General features: G+C 53.9%; 1 protein-coding gene across 1 annotated transcript in view; it reads left to right on the top strand.

The window, feature by feature from the left end:
* Positions 1-7,965: 7,965 nt before the first annotated feature.
* The window catches only part of OTOP1 (otopetrin 1), a 35,898-nt gene continuing 29,017 nt past the window's right edge, over positions 7,966-14,846 (top strand). The window contains exons 1-3 of the mRNA XM_039911979.1: positions 7,966-8,070; positions 8,227-8,364; positions 8,449-8,515. Of these exons, the coding sequence (XP_039767913.1) occupies positions 7,966-8,070; positions 8,227-8,364; positions 8,449-8,515 (310 nt within the window). The remainder of the gene's footprint in view (positions 8,071-8,226; positions 8,365-8,448; positions 8,516-14,846) is intronic.

The following is a 14,846-nucleotide window of genomic DNA, read 5'->3' as shown; positions in this document are numbered from 1 at the left end:
TGGGATGCGGATGAAGTTCTTCCGTCACCTTTCCTGATAATCACTGCTAAGTCAGGAGAGCAAAGATCACCTGAAGGTCAGAGATAAATTAAAAAAAAAAAGGTGGCATTCGTTAAGCGCTTACTATGTGCAAAGCACTGTTCTAAGCGCTGGGGAGATACAAGCTGATCGGGACGTCCCACGTGTGGTTTAATCCCCATTTTACAGATGAGGTAACTGAGGCACAGAGAAGTTAGGTGACTTACCCAAAGTCACACAGCTGGCAAGCAGCAGAGCCGGGATTAGAACCCATGACCTCGGACTCCCAAGCCCGGGCTCTTTCCACTGAGCCACGCTGTTTGTACGGAGCTGTTTGCACAACAAGGTTATTTACGTGAGATAATGTAAAATCCCGAGCCCTGGCTCAGTAAATCAAGCTCCCGGAATGCATTAGGTGCACTGAACCAAGTTTGAGAATTTCACGGCAAAGTCGGGGAAAAAAGGCATAGAGTGACTTTGATGGAGCAGCCCCTGGCATCGGATCCCTGAAGAAAAGCCTATAAAGACCGTAGAATCATCTGTGTTCCTGGAGGGCCTTGGTGAATCATTGAGGGTCAGTCAAACTGGAGAACTTTCTTTAGGTTAAGAAAGGATTCATAGGGTCTTTGAAACGGGGAGAATTCCTTGGGTTACTGCATGTGACCCCAGGGTCTTTGCGGTCTTCAGTCGCCACAGAGTGTCGCAATTGGTTAAGGCTGATGAGGGTGAGAGGGAGACCAAACCAGGCCATGGCTCATTTTAGAGGATCAATCAATCGTATCTATTCATTGAAATCGTATTTATCGAGTACATACTGTGTGCAGAGCACTTGGAAAATATAATTCAGCAACAGAGACAATCCCTACCCAACAACAAGCTAACAGTCTAGAAGACAGGCTCACAGTAAGACTGTGCATCCATGTACAGAGTGCTGAAGTAAGCACTTAGGAGAGTACAGTATCCACCTCCGCATCAAACAGAAACGCCTCACCACTGGCTCGAAAGCACTAAATCACCTTGCCCCTTCCTACCTCACCTCGCTACTCTCCTACAACCCAGCCTGCACACCTTGCCCCTGTAATGCCAACCTTCTCACTCTACCTCACTCTCGTCTATCTCATCACCAACCTCTCACCCACGTCCTGCCTCTGGCCTGGAACACCCTCCCTCCTCCATTCAGAAGTATTTATTGAGCACTTTATGTGCAGAGCACTGTACTAAGAGCTTGGAATGTACAATTCGGCAACAGAGTCCCTGCCCATTGACGGGCTCACAGTCTAATCGGGGGGAAAGACAAAAACGATAGCAATAAAGAGAATCAAGGGGATGTACATCTCATTAACAAAATAAATAGGGTAATAAAAATATATACAAATGAGCGGATGAGCACAGTGCTGAGGGGAAGGGAGAGGGGGAGGAACAGAGGGAAAGGGGGGGAAAGGGGGCTTAGATGAAGGGAAGTGGAGGGGGGCAGAGAGGGAGCAGAGGGTATAGGGGAAGCTCAGGGAAGGCCTCTTGGAGGAGGTGAGCTCTCAGTAGGGCTTTGAAGAGGGGAAGAGAATTAGTTTGGCGGAGGTGAGGAGGGAGGGCATATCCGACAGATGACCCCCCCCCCCATCAAAACTTTATTTGAAGGCCCATCTCCTCCAAGAGGCCTTCCCTGACTAAGCCCTCCTTCCATCTTCTCTCACTCCCTTCTGCGTCACCCTGACTTGCTCCCTTTGTTCATCCTCCCTCCCAGCCCCACACCACTTAAATCCGTAGCTGTAATTTATTTATATTAATATCGGTCTCCCCCCAGCTCACTGTGGGCAGAGAACGTGTCTATTGTAGTATTGTACACTCCCAAGCGCTTAGTACAGTGCTCTGCACACAGTAAGCACTCAATAAATACAATTGACTACAGCATAATAAGCAGTCACGTTCCCTGCCCATAACGAGCTTACAGTTTCGAAGGAGAGACGGATATGAATATGAATACATAATTTATAATGTATAATTTAAAGATACGCACCTACTTCCAATGTATAATTTAAAGATATGCACATAAATGCTCTGGGGTTGAGGTGGGGCAAATAGCAAATGTCCAAAGGAAGGGGTGAATAAAGGGGGTAAATCCCAGCGCAAGGAGGATGTAGAAGGGAGTGGGAGAAGATGAAATGAGGGCTTAGTCAAGGACGGCCTCTTGGAGGAGGGTTGGGCTCTGACCACAACCTTCTCACTTGCCTCCTCCTACATTCCTCCCCGTGAATCTGTGCTATTCTCTTACAGAGGACCTCCGATCTCTCGACTCCATCCAACTCCCCACTTAGCCTCCATACCCAATCTACCCGCTCTTGATGACCAAATAGACGTTCTCAACACCACCGACAATACCTGAACTCAACTCTCTTGCTTCCCTATCCCTTCGTTGATCTCGTACCACTAACCCACAGCCCCGGATCACCTGCACAGTCCAACTCCTTCGCTCTTGTGCTCGAGCCGCGGAGCGCTGCTGGTGGAAATCTAAATAGCTGGTGACTTTGTCCACTTCAAGTTTATCCTTCCTTGCTTTAACTCTGCCCTCTCTGCCCAGCAAAACTATTTCTCTTCCCTTATTGACACCCATACCCATCGCCCTCTCCAGTTGTTCCAGACATTTAACTCCCTCCTCAGGCCACCTGTCCCCCGCCTCCCCCATCCCTTGCCCACAATGATCTGACCACCTACTTTATCAAGCAAATTAACACCATCAGGTATGAGCTTTCTAAAATCGTACCTGCCCTGCCTCAGTCCTTCCCCCTCCCGGCCCCCTCTTCAACTCTCCCCTCCTTCCCAGCAGTGTCTCCAGAGGAGATCCCCTGCCTCCTTTCAAATGCCACCCCCTCCACAGGCACATAATAATAATAATGTTGGTATTTGTTAAGCACTTACTATGTGCCAAGCACTGTTCTAAGCACTGGATCGGACCCTATTACTTTGCGCCCTATAAAAGCTCTCTTCCTCTCTTTCCTTCCCTCCCCAACAGCCATCTTCAACCTTTCACTCTCCAGTGACTTCTTCCCCACTGCCTCCAAACATGCCCACGCCTCCCCCATCCCAAAAAAATCCCCCCTTGACCCCACGACTCCCTCCTATTATCGTCCCATCTCCCTCCTACCCTTCCTCTCCAAACTCCTCGAGTGAGTTGTTTACACCCGCTGCCTCAAATTCCTCTCCTCCAAGTGTCTCCTGGATCCCCTCCAATCTGCTTTCCATCCCCCTTACTCCCCTGAAACCGCCCTCTCAAAGGTTACCAATGAGCTCCTTTTTGCCAAATCCAAAGTCCTCTACTCCATCCTAATCCTCCAAGACCTCTCAGCTGCCTTTGACACTGTGGACCATCCCCTTCTCTTGGAAACGTTATTCAGCCTTGGCTTCACTGACTCTGTCCCCCCTGGTTCTCCTCTTATCTCTCTGGCCATTTGTTTCATTCATTCGTTCATTCATTCATTCATTGAATTATATTTATTGAGCACTTACCGTGTGCAGAGTCCTGTACTAAGCGCTTGGGAAGTACAGTTCAGCAACAAAAAGAGACAATCCCTGCTCACACTGAGCTCACAGTCTAGAAGGGGGCAGACAGATATCAAAACAAGTGAACAGGCAACAATAGCATCAATAGAAATAGAGATATATGCATATCATTAATCAAAAATAAATAGAATTATAATTATAAATATGTACATAATAATAATAATGATGGCATTTAAGTGCTTACTGTGTGCTGAGCACTGTTCTAAGCGCTGAGGGGGAGGGGGATACAAGATGATGTGGGGCTCACAGTCTTAATCCCCATTTTACAGATGAGGTAACAGAGGCACAGAGAAGTTAAGTGACTTGCCCAAAGTCACACAGATGACAAGCGGCAGAGCGGGGATTAGAATCCATGATCCCTGACTCCCAAGCCCATGCTCTTTCCACAGAGCCACGCCAGATATATAAAGTTCTGTGGGAGGGGGGAGGGACGGTAGAGCAGAAGGAGGGAGTCAGGGCGATGTGGAGGGGAGGAGGAGCAGAGGAAAAGGAGGGCTCAGTCTGGGAAGGCCTCCCGGAGGAGGTGAGATGTCAGTAGGGCTTTGAAGAGGGGAAGAGAGTTAGTTTGGCGGAGGTGAGGAGGGAGGGCGTTCCAGGTAAGAGGTAGGACATGGGCCAGGGGTCTATGGCGGCACGGGTGAGAACGAGGCCCAGTGGGGAGGTGAGCGGCTGCAGAGGAATAGAGAGCGTGTGGGCTGGGCTGGAGAAGGTGAGAAGGGAGGTGAGGTCGGAGGGGGCAAGGGGATGGAGAGGCTTAAAGCAAAGAGTGAGGAGTTTTTGTTTCGTGCGAAGGTTGATAGGCAACCACTGGAGGTTTTTGAGGAGGGGAGTGACATGCCCAGAGCATTTCTGTAGAAAGATAATCCAGGCAGCAGAGTGAAGTGGGGAGAGGCAGAAGGTTGGGAGATCAGAGAGAAGGCTGACGCAATAATCCGGACGGGATGTGATGAGAACTTGTACCAGCAAAGGTGCAGTTTGGATGGAGAGGAAAGGGCGGATCTTGGCGATGTCGTGAAGGTGAGACCGGAAGGTTTGGGTGACGGATTGGATGTGTGGGGTGAATGAGAAAGCAAACTCAAGGATGACACCAAGGTTGTGGGCTTGTGAGACGGGAAGGACGGTCGTGCTGTCCCCAGTGATGGGAAAGTCAGGGAGAGGACAGGGTTTGAGAGGGAAGAAAAGGAGCTCAGTCGTTCTGAGTCTCCTTAGCAGACTCCTCCTCTGCCTCCCAACTGTGGGGATCTCTCAAGGTTCAGTTCTGGGTCCCCTTCAATTCTCCAAGGGGAATTCTGCTTCCCACGGCTTTAGCTATCATCTCTATGCAGATGATACCCAAATCTACATCTCCTCCCTTGAATTCTCTCCCTCTCTCCAGACTAGTATCTCCTCCTGCCTGCAGGACATCCCACCTGGATGTCCTCCCCTCCCCTGAAACTTAACATGTCCAAAACAGAGCTCCTTATCTTCCCTCCCAAACCTCTCCTCTCCCTGACTTTCCTGTCACTGTAGATGGCACCACCATCCTTCCCGTCTCACAAGCCCCTAACCTTGATGTCATTCTTGACTCCTCTTGCTCATTCAACCCACATATTCAACCTGTCACCAAATCCCGTGGGTCCCACCTTCACAACATAGCTAAAATCTGCCCTTTTCTCTCCATTCAAACTGTTACCACGTTAAAACAATCACTCATCCTATCCTGCCTGGATTACTGCATCAGCCTCCTTGCTGGCCTCTGAACCTCTTGCTTCTTCCCATTTAAGTCCATACTTGACTCCACTGCCCGGATTATCTTACTACAGAAACACTCTGGGCATGTCACCCCCCCTCCTCAAAAATCTCCAGTGGTTGCCTATCAACCTCTGTATCAAGCAAAAACTCCTCATTATTGGCTTCCAAACTTCCTATCCCTTAGCCCCCTCCTACCTCACCTCCCTTCTCTCTTTCTCCAGCCCAGCCCCCACACTCCACTCCTCTGCCACCGCTAACCTCCTCACTGGGCCTGCATCTCACCTGTCTTGAGGATGACCCCGGTCCACGTTCCCACCTCTGGCCTGGGACGTCCTCCCTCTGCATATCCACCAGACAATGACTTTTTCCGTCACCTTCAAAGCCTTATTGAAGGCTCATCTCCTCCAAGAAGCCTTCCCAGACCAAGCCCCACTTTTCCTCATCTTCCACTCCCTTCCGCATCACCTTGATTTGCTCCCTTGGCTCTTTGCCCCTCTCCCAGCCTCATAGCACTTAGGAATGTATCTGTAATTTTATTTATTTTTATTGGTGTCTGCTTATCTGTATTGACGTCTCTCTCTCCCTTCTAGACCGTGAGCCCATTGTTGGGTAGGGATTGTTTCTATCTGTTCCCGAATTGTACTTTCCCCAAACACTTAATATAGTGCTCTGCACACAGTAAGCGCTTAATAAATATGATCGAATGAATGAATAATAATAATTGTGGCATTTGTTAAGCGCTTACTACATGTCAAGCACTGTTCTAAGCAATGGGGTAGATACAAGGCAATCAGGTTGGACACAGTCCCCATTCCACATGGGGCTCACTGTCTTCATCCTCATTTTACAGATGAGGGAACATTTTACAGATGAGGAGGGGGTGTTTGTGTCGGGGGAAGGAGGAAAGAGATGGAGCTTAGTAAAAGAGGGGGTGTCTATGCTGGGGGGGAGGGTAAGGACTGAACTCAGTAAAAGAGGGGGTGTCCGTGCAGGGGGGAAGGAGGAAAGGAGCTCAGTAAAAGAGGGGTGTCTGTGTGGGGGAAGAAGAAAGGGATGGAGCTCAGTAAAAGAGGTGGTGTTTGCGAGGGGGTGGAGGGGGAGAGGGATGGAGCTTAGTAATAATAATAATTATTATGATGGTATTTGTTGAGTGCTCACTATGTGCCTAGCGTTGTCCTAAGCGCTGGGGGAGATTCAAGGTTCTCAGGTGTTCCCACGTGGGGCTCACAGTCTTCATCCCCATTTTACAGACGAGGGAACTGAGGCCCAGAGAAGTGAAGTGAGTTGCCCAAAGTCATAGACCTGACAAGTGGCGGATTCGGGATCAGAACCCATGACCTCTGACTCCCCAGCCCGGGCTCAACCTTTTGCTTCTCCCCATTTTAGTCCATACTTCGCTCCACTGCCCGGATTATCTTTCTACAGCTAATCTTCCCCTAAAAGAGGGGATGTCTGTAGCGGGGAAGGGGAAGGACTGAACTCAGTCAAAAAGGGGGGTGTGGGTGCGGGGGAAAAGGGATGGAGCTTAGTCAAAGAGGGGGTGTGTGGGGTGGGGGGCGGGGAGACGGTGGTCAGTCACAGAGGGAGTGTGGGGGCGGGGGAGAGATGGTGGGCAGTCACGGGGGACGGTGGGTGCGGGAGGGAACAGATGGGCGGTCAAAGAGGGGCTGTGGGTGCAGTGGGAGAGAAGGTGGTCAGTCACAGAGGGGGTGTGGGTGCAGGGGTGTGTGTGTGCCCGGGGTGCCAGCCTGGTCTTCTCTTCCCGTCCGTGTCCCCCTCCCCTCCAGCCCCTTCTGGGTCTTCTGTTTTCTGCGGTTTTTCTCCAGCCAAAATGACCGCGGGGGCCGTCGTGGGACGGGCCGAGGGCCGCCTCTGGCCGGGGGCGGGGGGCTCAGGGGTCGGATGTGTGTGTGTGTCCCCACCCCCCCTGCCCTCCGCCCTCCGGCAGGAGCGGGGGGACGGGAGGCCGGCCCGAGGGGAGGCCGGGGGAGGGGGGTAAGGGAGGGACGAGGGGAGGGACAAGGGGGAGGGGACGGTGGGACGGGGCGAGGAGGAGGAGACCAGACAGACAGGGGGAGGCCAGAGGAGAGGACAGGCCCGGCAGGAGGAGGAGGAGGAGGGGGAGAAGGACAGGAGGGGAGGCCAGGAGGCCGGGGAGGCCGGGGGAGGGAAGGAAGGACTAGACGGGGAGGAGGCGAAGGAAGGGAGAGGAGGGCCGGACAGAGAGGCCAGGGGAGGCCAGCCCGGGCCCGGGAGGAGGAGAAGGACGAGGGCGGGACCAGGAGGCCAAGAGAGGGTGAAGGCCGGCAGGAGAGGGAGGCCGGGGAGGGCAGCGCGGGCCCGGGAGGAGGAGGAGGAGGAGAAGAAAGACGGGTCGGGGGGGCCGGAGAAAGAGGCCGGGAGGGGAGGCCAGGAGAAGGAGAAGGACGGGAGTGGAGGCCGGGAGGCAGGGAAGGGTGGGGGGACAGGAGGGAGGCCAGGGGAGGCCAGGACCGGCCGGGGAGGCGGAGGAGGAGGAGAAGGACGGGAAGGAGGCCAGAGGAGGGCAGGACCGGCCGGAGGAGAGGCCGGGACCGGCCCGGGAGGAGGAGGAGGACGGGAGGGGAGGCCAGGAGGCCGGGGAAGGGAAGGACGGGCCCGAGCGGAGGAGAAGGACGGGCCATGGAGGCCGGGATGGAGGCCGGGGCGGGGAGGTCGGTCCTGGGCGTCGAAGATGTGGAGGCCGGAGGGGTGGAGGCCGGGGGGACGGAGGCCGGGGGGACGGAGGCCGGGGGGGCGGAGGCCGGGGGGACGGAGGCCGGGGGGATGGAGGCCGGGGGGGCGGAGGCCGGGGGGACGGAGGCCGGGGGGGCGGAGGCCGGGGGGGTCGGGGTTAGGGCGGGGGGCGGGTCCCGCTTGGCGGCGGAGGTCCCGAGCCGTCAGTGGGGTGTGAACGTGCTGTGCTGGGGGCTGTGGCTGGTGCTGGGCTGGGCCGTGCCCGCCCACAGCCTCCCCCACCACCACCTCCTCAACGCCCTGGCCGCACTCATGGCCCTGCAGCTCGTCTGGATGGGCTGGCACGTCTGGGCCCGCGGCCGCCGGCCCCCTCCGCCCCCACCGCCCCCAACCCCCAGCCCCCCAGCCCCACCACCCCGGGACCGGCCCCGGGCCCGGGCCCGGACCTCGGCCCCCACGCCCGCCCACGCCCACGCCGACGCCCGCTGGCTCAGGGGTGAGACACCCACCCCCACTTACCCCTCTCACCCCCTCTTGCCCCCGACCCTCTCACCCCCTCTTGCCCCCCGACCCTCCGACCCCTTCTGCCCCCCCGATCCACCTCCGACCCCCCTTCTCGGCCCCTGACCCTCTTTGACCCCCTCTGACCCCTTTCAACCCCTTCTTGCCCCCCCCCCCCCGATCCTCCGACCCCTCTGACTCCCCTGATTCACCTCCGATCCCCTCGACCCCCCTGACCCCCTATGACCCCCTTCGACCCCCTCTTGCCCCCCGACCCTCCGACCCCTTCTGCCCCCCCGATCCACCTCCGACCCCCCTTCTCGGCCCCTGACCCTCTTTGATCCCCTCTGACCCCTTTCAACCCCTTCTTGCCCCCCCCGATCCTCCGACCCCTCTGACTCCCCTGATTCACCTCCGACCCCCTCGACCCCCCTGACCCCCTATGACCCCCTTCGACCCCCTCTTGCCCCCACGACCCTCCGACCCCCTCTGACCCCCCGATCCACCTCCGATCCCCCTCTCACCCCCCTGACCCTCTTTGACCCCCTCTGACCCCTTCCCACCCTCTCTGACCCCAAGCAGCGTGGCTCAGGGGAAAGAGCTCGGGCTTGGGAGTCAGAGGTCATGGGTTCAAATCCCGGACCAGCCGCTTGTCAGCTGTGTGACTTTGGGCAGGTCACTTCACTTCTCTGTGCCTCAATTCGCTCAACTGTCAAATGGGGATTAAGACTGTGAGCCCCACGTGGGACAACCTGCTCACCTTGTAACCTCTCCAGCTCTGAGAACAGTGCTTTGCACGTAATAAGAGCTTAACAAATGCCATCATTATTATCTGAGCCCCCCAGACCCTCTAACTCCCCTCTAACCCTCCTCTGACCCCCTGAACCTCCCGGCCGCCTCTGACCCCCCAACCCCCTTCTGACCACCCCGACCCTCTGACCCCCCTCTGATCCCCTCTCAGCCCCCGACACTCAGCCCCCACTCTGGCCCCATCTCACCCCTCTCTGGCCCCCTCTGATACTCTGACCCCCCTCTTGCCCCCCAACCCTCAGACCCCCCCCTCTGACCCCCTCTCACCCCTCTCTGACCCTCTGACTCCCTCTCACCCCCCTCTGACCCCCTCTGACCCCCTCGACCCTTTTTGACCCCCTCTTGCCCCCTGACCCTCTGAACCCCTCTCACCCTCTGACCCCCTCTGACTCCCCCTTACCCCCCCGATCCTCTGACTGACCCCCCCAATCCATCTCCAACTCCCCTCTCGCCCCCCGATCCTCTGATTCCTCTCACCCCCACTTCTTCTGATCCCCTGACCCCCTTTGACCCCCTTCTGACACCCCCGACCCACCTCTGACCCCCCTCACCCCGGACCCTCTGATTCCTCTGACCCCTTCTCACCCTCTCTGACCCCTCTGACCCCTTTCCGATCTGAGCTCCCAGACCATCTGACCATCTCTGACCCCCCGACTCCCCTCTAGTCCTCCTCTGACCCTCTGACCCCCTCGGCCGCCTCTGACCCCCTCTGACCCCCGACCCCCTTCTGACCACCCCGACCTATGACCCCCCCCAGCCCCTCTCACCCCCCTCACACTCAGCCTCCCCCTCTGACCCCATCTCACCCCCTTCTGGCCCCCTCTGACCCTCTGGCCCCCTCTGATCCCCTGACCCCTTTTTGCCCCCCCAACCCTTAGACCCCCCTCTGACCCTCTCTCACCCCTCTCTGACCCTCTGACCCCCTCTGACCCTCTGACCCCCTCGGATCCCCCGACCTTCTGACCCCTCTTTGATCCCCTCTGGGCCCGTCTCACCCCCACCGACCCTCTGACTCTCTCTGACCCCCCGACCCTCAGACCCCCTCTGACCCTCTCTGACCCTCCCTGACCCCCGACCTTCTGACCCCACTGCCCCTCTTATTGCTCTTTCTCCTGCTGCCCGCTATTTCCCCTGCTCCCGATGCCGATGCCGCTAGTTCTCCTGCTGCCCCTGCTGTGCCCTTACTGCTGTGGCTCCTGCTGCTGCCCTTTCAGTGCTCTTTCTCCTGCTTCCTCGGCTCACAGGGCTCCTGACCTTGCCCTTTCTCCCGCTGTCCCTGCCGTGCCCATCGTTGCTCTTTCTCTTGCTGCTGCTTCTCCTGCTGCCCCCATTTCGATCCTTTCTAATAATAATGACATCCCACGTGAGGCTCACAGTCTTAATCCCCATTTGACAGATGAGGGAACTGAGGCCCAGAGGAGTGAAGCGTCCGGCCCAATGTCACACAGCAGACAAGTAGCGGATCCGGGATTAGAACCCACGACCTCCGACTCCCAAGTCCGTGCTCTTCCCACTAATAATACTACTAATAATAATGACGGTGTTTAACTGCTTACTATGTGCCCAGCACTGTTCCAAGCGCCAGGGTAGATACAAGGTAATCAGGTTGTCCCCTGTGGGGCTCACAGTCTTCATCTCCATTTTACAGATGAAGGAATTGAGGCACAGAGAAGTAAAGTGACTTGCCCAAGGTCACACAGTAGACAAGTGGTGGAGGCGGGATTAGAAGCTACGACCTCTGACTCCCAAGCCAGCATTCTTTCCACTAGGCCACGCTGCGCCCTGCTGCTCTATTCATTCATTGATTCATTCATTCAATTGTATTTATTGAGTGCTTACTGTGTGCAGAACACTGTACTAAGTACTAAGTACTAAGTACAAGTACTAAGTGCTTACTGCTGCTGTTAATAATAATGTTGGTATTTGTTAAGCGCTTACTATGTGCTGAGCACTGTTCTAAGCGCTGGGATAGACACAGGGTAATCAGGTTGTCCCACTTGGGGCTCACAGTGTTAGTCCCCATTTTACAGATGAGGGAACTGAGGCCCCGAGAAGTGAAGTGACTTGCCCACAGTCACACAGCTGACAGGTAGGTGGTGGAGCTGGGATTAGAACCCACGACCTCTGACTCCTAAGCCCGTGCTCTTTCCACTGTGCCACGCTTACTGCTGCCCTGTTACTGCTATTTCTTCTGCTGCCCAAGGTCACTCACTGGCCACCCTTGGGTGTCCTCTGGGGTCCTGGGCTCTTCTCAGACTTTTGAGAAGTGGCTTTTCATTTGCAGGTCGACTCCATATCACTCGTCATTTCCTTCTGAAGAAATCCAATCAACTGTAACCTGGGGGTCGGAGGGGTGGGAATCTATTTGTTCTTGAGAAGAATAATTGTGTTATTCGTTACACGATTGATATACACCAAACTCTGTAGTAGATGTAAGGCAAGCGGATCAGGCACAGTCCCTTTAAGCGCCGAGTATGACACAATATGCGCTCAATAAATACGATGGATAAATTTAAGACCCGGTACTCACCGTCTCAGGGGCAGGGAGAACAGGTTTTGAATTTCTATTTTACAGATCGGGAAACTGGGCACAGAAAAGTGAAGTGACTTACCCCCTGTCACACAATGGCAAATGGTAGATCTGGAATTAGATCCCAGGTCTCCTGACTCCCCTGCCCTTTCCACTAGACCACGTTCTTTCTTTTATAGTTCACCGGTCTATCCGAAGAAGCAGGCTTTTTGGTACGTGTTGGTATCTTTAGCGATATATGCCAATAATAAATGTTATACATCTGTAAGTCTAACTTTTCCTCCGAAAGATGGTGGTTGAGCCGTTCATTTGATTGTTTGTTTTCAAGCAGCATTGCCTTAGTGGAAAGAGCACATTCATTCATTCACTCGATTGTATTTATTGAGGAACAGACCTGGGAGTCAGAGGATCTGGGTTCTAATTCCCCTTCCGACACTTGTCAGTCATGCGACCTCGGGCAAGTCGCTTTACTTCTCTGTACCGCATTTTCTTCATCCGCAAAGTAGAGACTAAATCCTCCTCCTTCTACTTAGACTATGAGTCCCCCACAGATCCAGCCTGAATACCTTGTATCTACCCCAGCACTTAGTGCTTGGCACATAGTATTTCTTGCGTACCATTTTTTGTTTGTTTTTCATCGCACTTAGAGAAGCAGCATGGCTCAGTGGAAAGAGCACGGGCTTTGGAGTCAGAGGTCATGGGTTCAAATCCCCGCTCTACCACTTGTCAGCTGACTGTGGGCAAGTCACTTGACTTCTCTGGGCCTCAGTTCCCTCATCTGCAAAATGGGGATGAAGACTGTGAGCCTCACGTGGGACAACCTAATTACCCTGTATCTCCCCCAGCGCTTAGAACAGTGCTCGGCACATAGTAAGCGCTTAACAAATACCAACATTATTATTATTATTATTACTTGAATTTGTTTGAAAGAGACTTTTTAGTGCGGTCCTCTGAATCTATCATGTCTACTGTAGAATTTCCTGTATCGTACAAGGAGCCCACAACCAGCTCACCTTCAATGGGCCCCTCTAACTCAGCGTGTCCTTGGGGGTCCACAACCCTAGTGCATAGTGCACGGGCTTGAGAGTCAGAAGGACCTGGATTCTAATCCCGCCTCTGCCACTCATCAGCTCTGTGACTTTGGGCAAGTCACTTCATTTTCTCTGTGCCTCAGTTACCTCATCTGTAAAATGGGGATTAAGAATGTGGGCCCCATGTGGGACGCAGACTGTGTCCAATCTTGTTTCTACCCCAGCACTTAGTACAGTGCCTAGCACAAAATAAATGTTCAATAAATACCATTTAAAAAAAAACACTTCCAATGGGCAGCCCCTTCAATTCTGAATGTCTCTGAGTGTCCACAACCAGCTCACCTCCAATGGGAAGTCCCTGAGTGCCCAGGACAAGTTTTTTTTTAATGGTATTTAAAAAAATTTTTTTAAATGCTATTTGTTAAGGGCCAGGCACTGTACTGAGCGCTGGGGTAGATACAAGCTAATCAGTTTGGACACAGTCTATGTCCCACTTGTGGCTCACAGTCTTCATCCCCACTGTACAGATGAGATGTGAGGCACAGAGAAGTGAAGTGACTTGGCTAAGGTCAATAGAAGGCAAGTGGCAGAGCAGGGATTAGAACCCAAATAATCTCTGCCACTTGTCAGCTGTGTGACTTTGGGCAAGTCACTTAACTTCTCTGAGCCTCAGTTCCCTCATCTGTAAAATGGGGATTAAGACTGTGAGCCCCACATGGGACAACCTGATTCCCTTGTGTCTACCCCAGCGCTTAGAACAGTGCTCTGCACATAGTAAGCGCTTAACAAATACCAACATTATTATTATCCACTAGACTATGTTCCTTCTCAAGATGACCTTTAGTTAATAATTGTGGTAGTTAAGTCCTTACTATGTGCCAGGAACTATACTAAGCTCTGAAAGTCCACTTCGAAATTCACTCACAATGCTTGGACTTTGGGGAGTGAATTCTTCAGAGTTTTCTCAGTTCCCTTATTACTTCTGAAGAGAGGTGATAGAGGGAAAGATGTAGGGAAACTCTCATTCATTCATTCAATCAATCAATTGTATTTATCGAGCACTTATTGTGTGCAGAGCACCTTACTAAGTGCTTGAAAAGTACAATACAGCAATAAAGAGAGAAAATCTCTGCCCACAAGGAGCTCACATTCTAGAGTGGAGGAGACAGTCATCAAAACAAATAAACAGGCCTCAATATAAATAAGTAGAATTATAGATATATGCATATATGCATAGGTGATGTGGGGTGGGGGGAGAGGAAAGGAAGCGAGTCGGGGTGACCTGGAAGGGAGAGGGAGCTGAGGAAAAGGGAGCTTAGTCTGGGGAGGCTCTTGGAGGAGGTGCGCTTTCAGTAGGGCTTTGAAGGGGGCAAGTGTGATTGTTTGGCGGAGGTGAGGAGGGAGGGCATTGCAGGCCAGAGGTAGGACGGGGGCCAGGGGTCAATGGCGGGACAGGCGAGTTGGAGGCCCAGTGAGGAGGTGAGCGGCACCAGAGGAGTGGAGTGTGCGGGCTGGGCTGGAGAAGGAGAGAAGGGAGGTGAGGTAGGAGGGGGCAAGGGGTTGGAGGGCTTTGAAGCCAATAGTGAGGAGTTTTCGCTTGGTACGGAGGTTGATAGGCAACCACTGGAGATTTTTGAGGAGTGGGGAGACATACTCAGAACTTTTCTGTAGAAAGATAATCCGGGCAGCTGAGTGAAGTGGGGAGAGGCAGAAGGTGGGGAGATCAGAGAGGAGACTGATACAGTAATTCAGTGGAGATAGGATGAGTGATTGTACTAATGTGGAAGCAGTTTGCATGGAGAGGAAAGGGCAGATCTTGGCGACGTTGTGAAGGTGAGACCGGCAGGTGTTGGTGTCGGATTGGATACGTGGATCGAATGAGAGAGCAGAGTGAAGGATGACACCAAGGTTGTGGGCTTGTGCAACTTTGGCCAAGGAATGGTGGTAAACTCCCC

Source organism: Ornithorhynchus anatinus, chromosome 4, assembly GCF_004115215.2.
Source record: "Ornithorhynchus anatinus isolate Pmale09 chromosome 4, mOrnAna1.pri.v4, whole genome shotgun sequence".
Classification (NCBI taxonomy): Eukaryota; Metazoa; Chordata; class Mammalia; order Monotremata; family Ornithorhynchidae; genus Ornithorhynchus; species Ornithorhynchus anatinus.
Note: the sequence above shows the minus strand (reverse complement) of the source record. Positions and strands in the feature narration are given on the sequence as shown.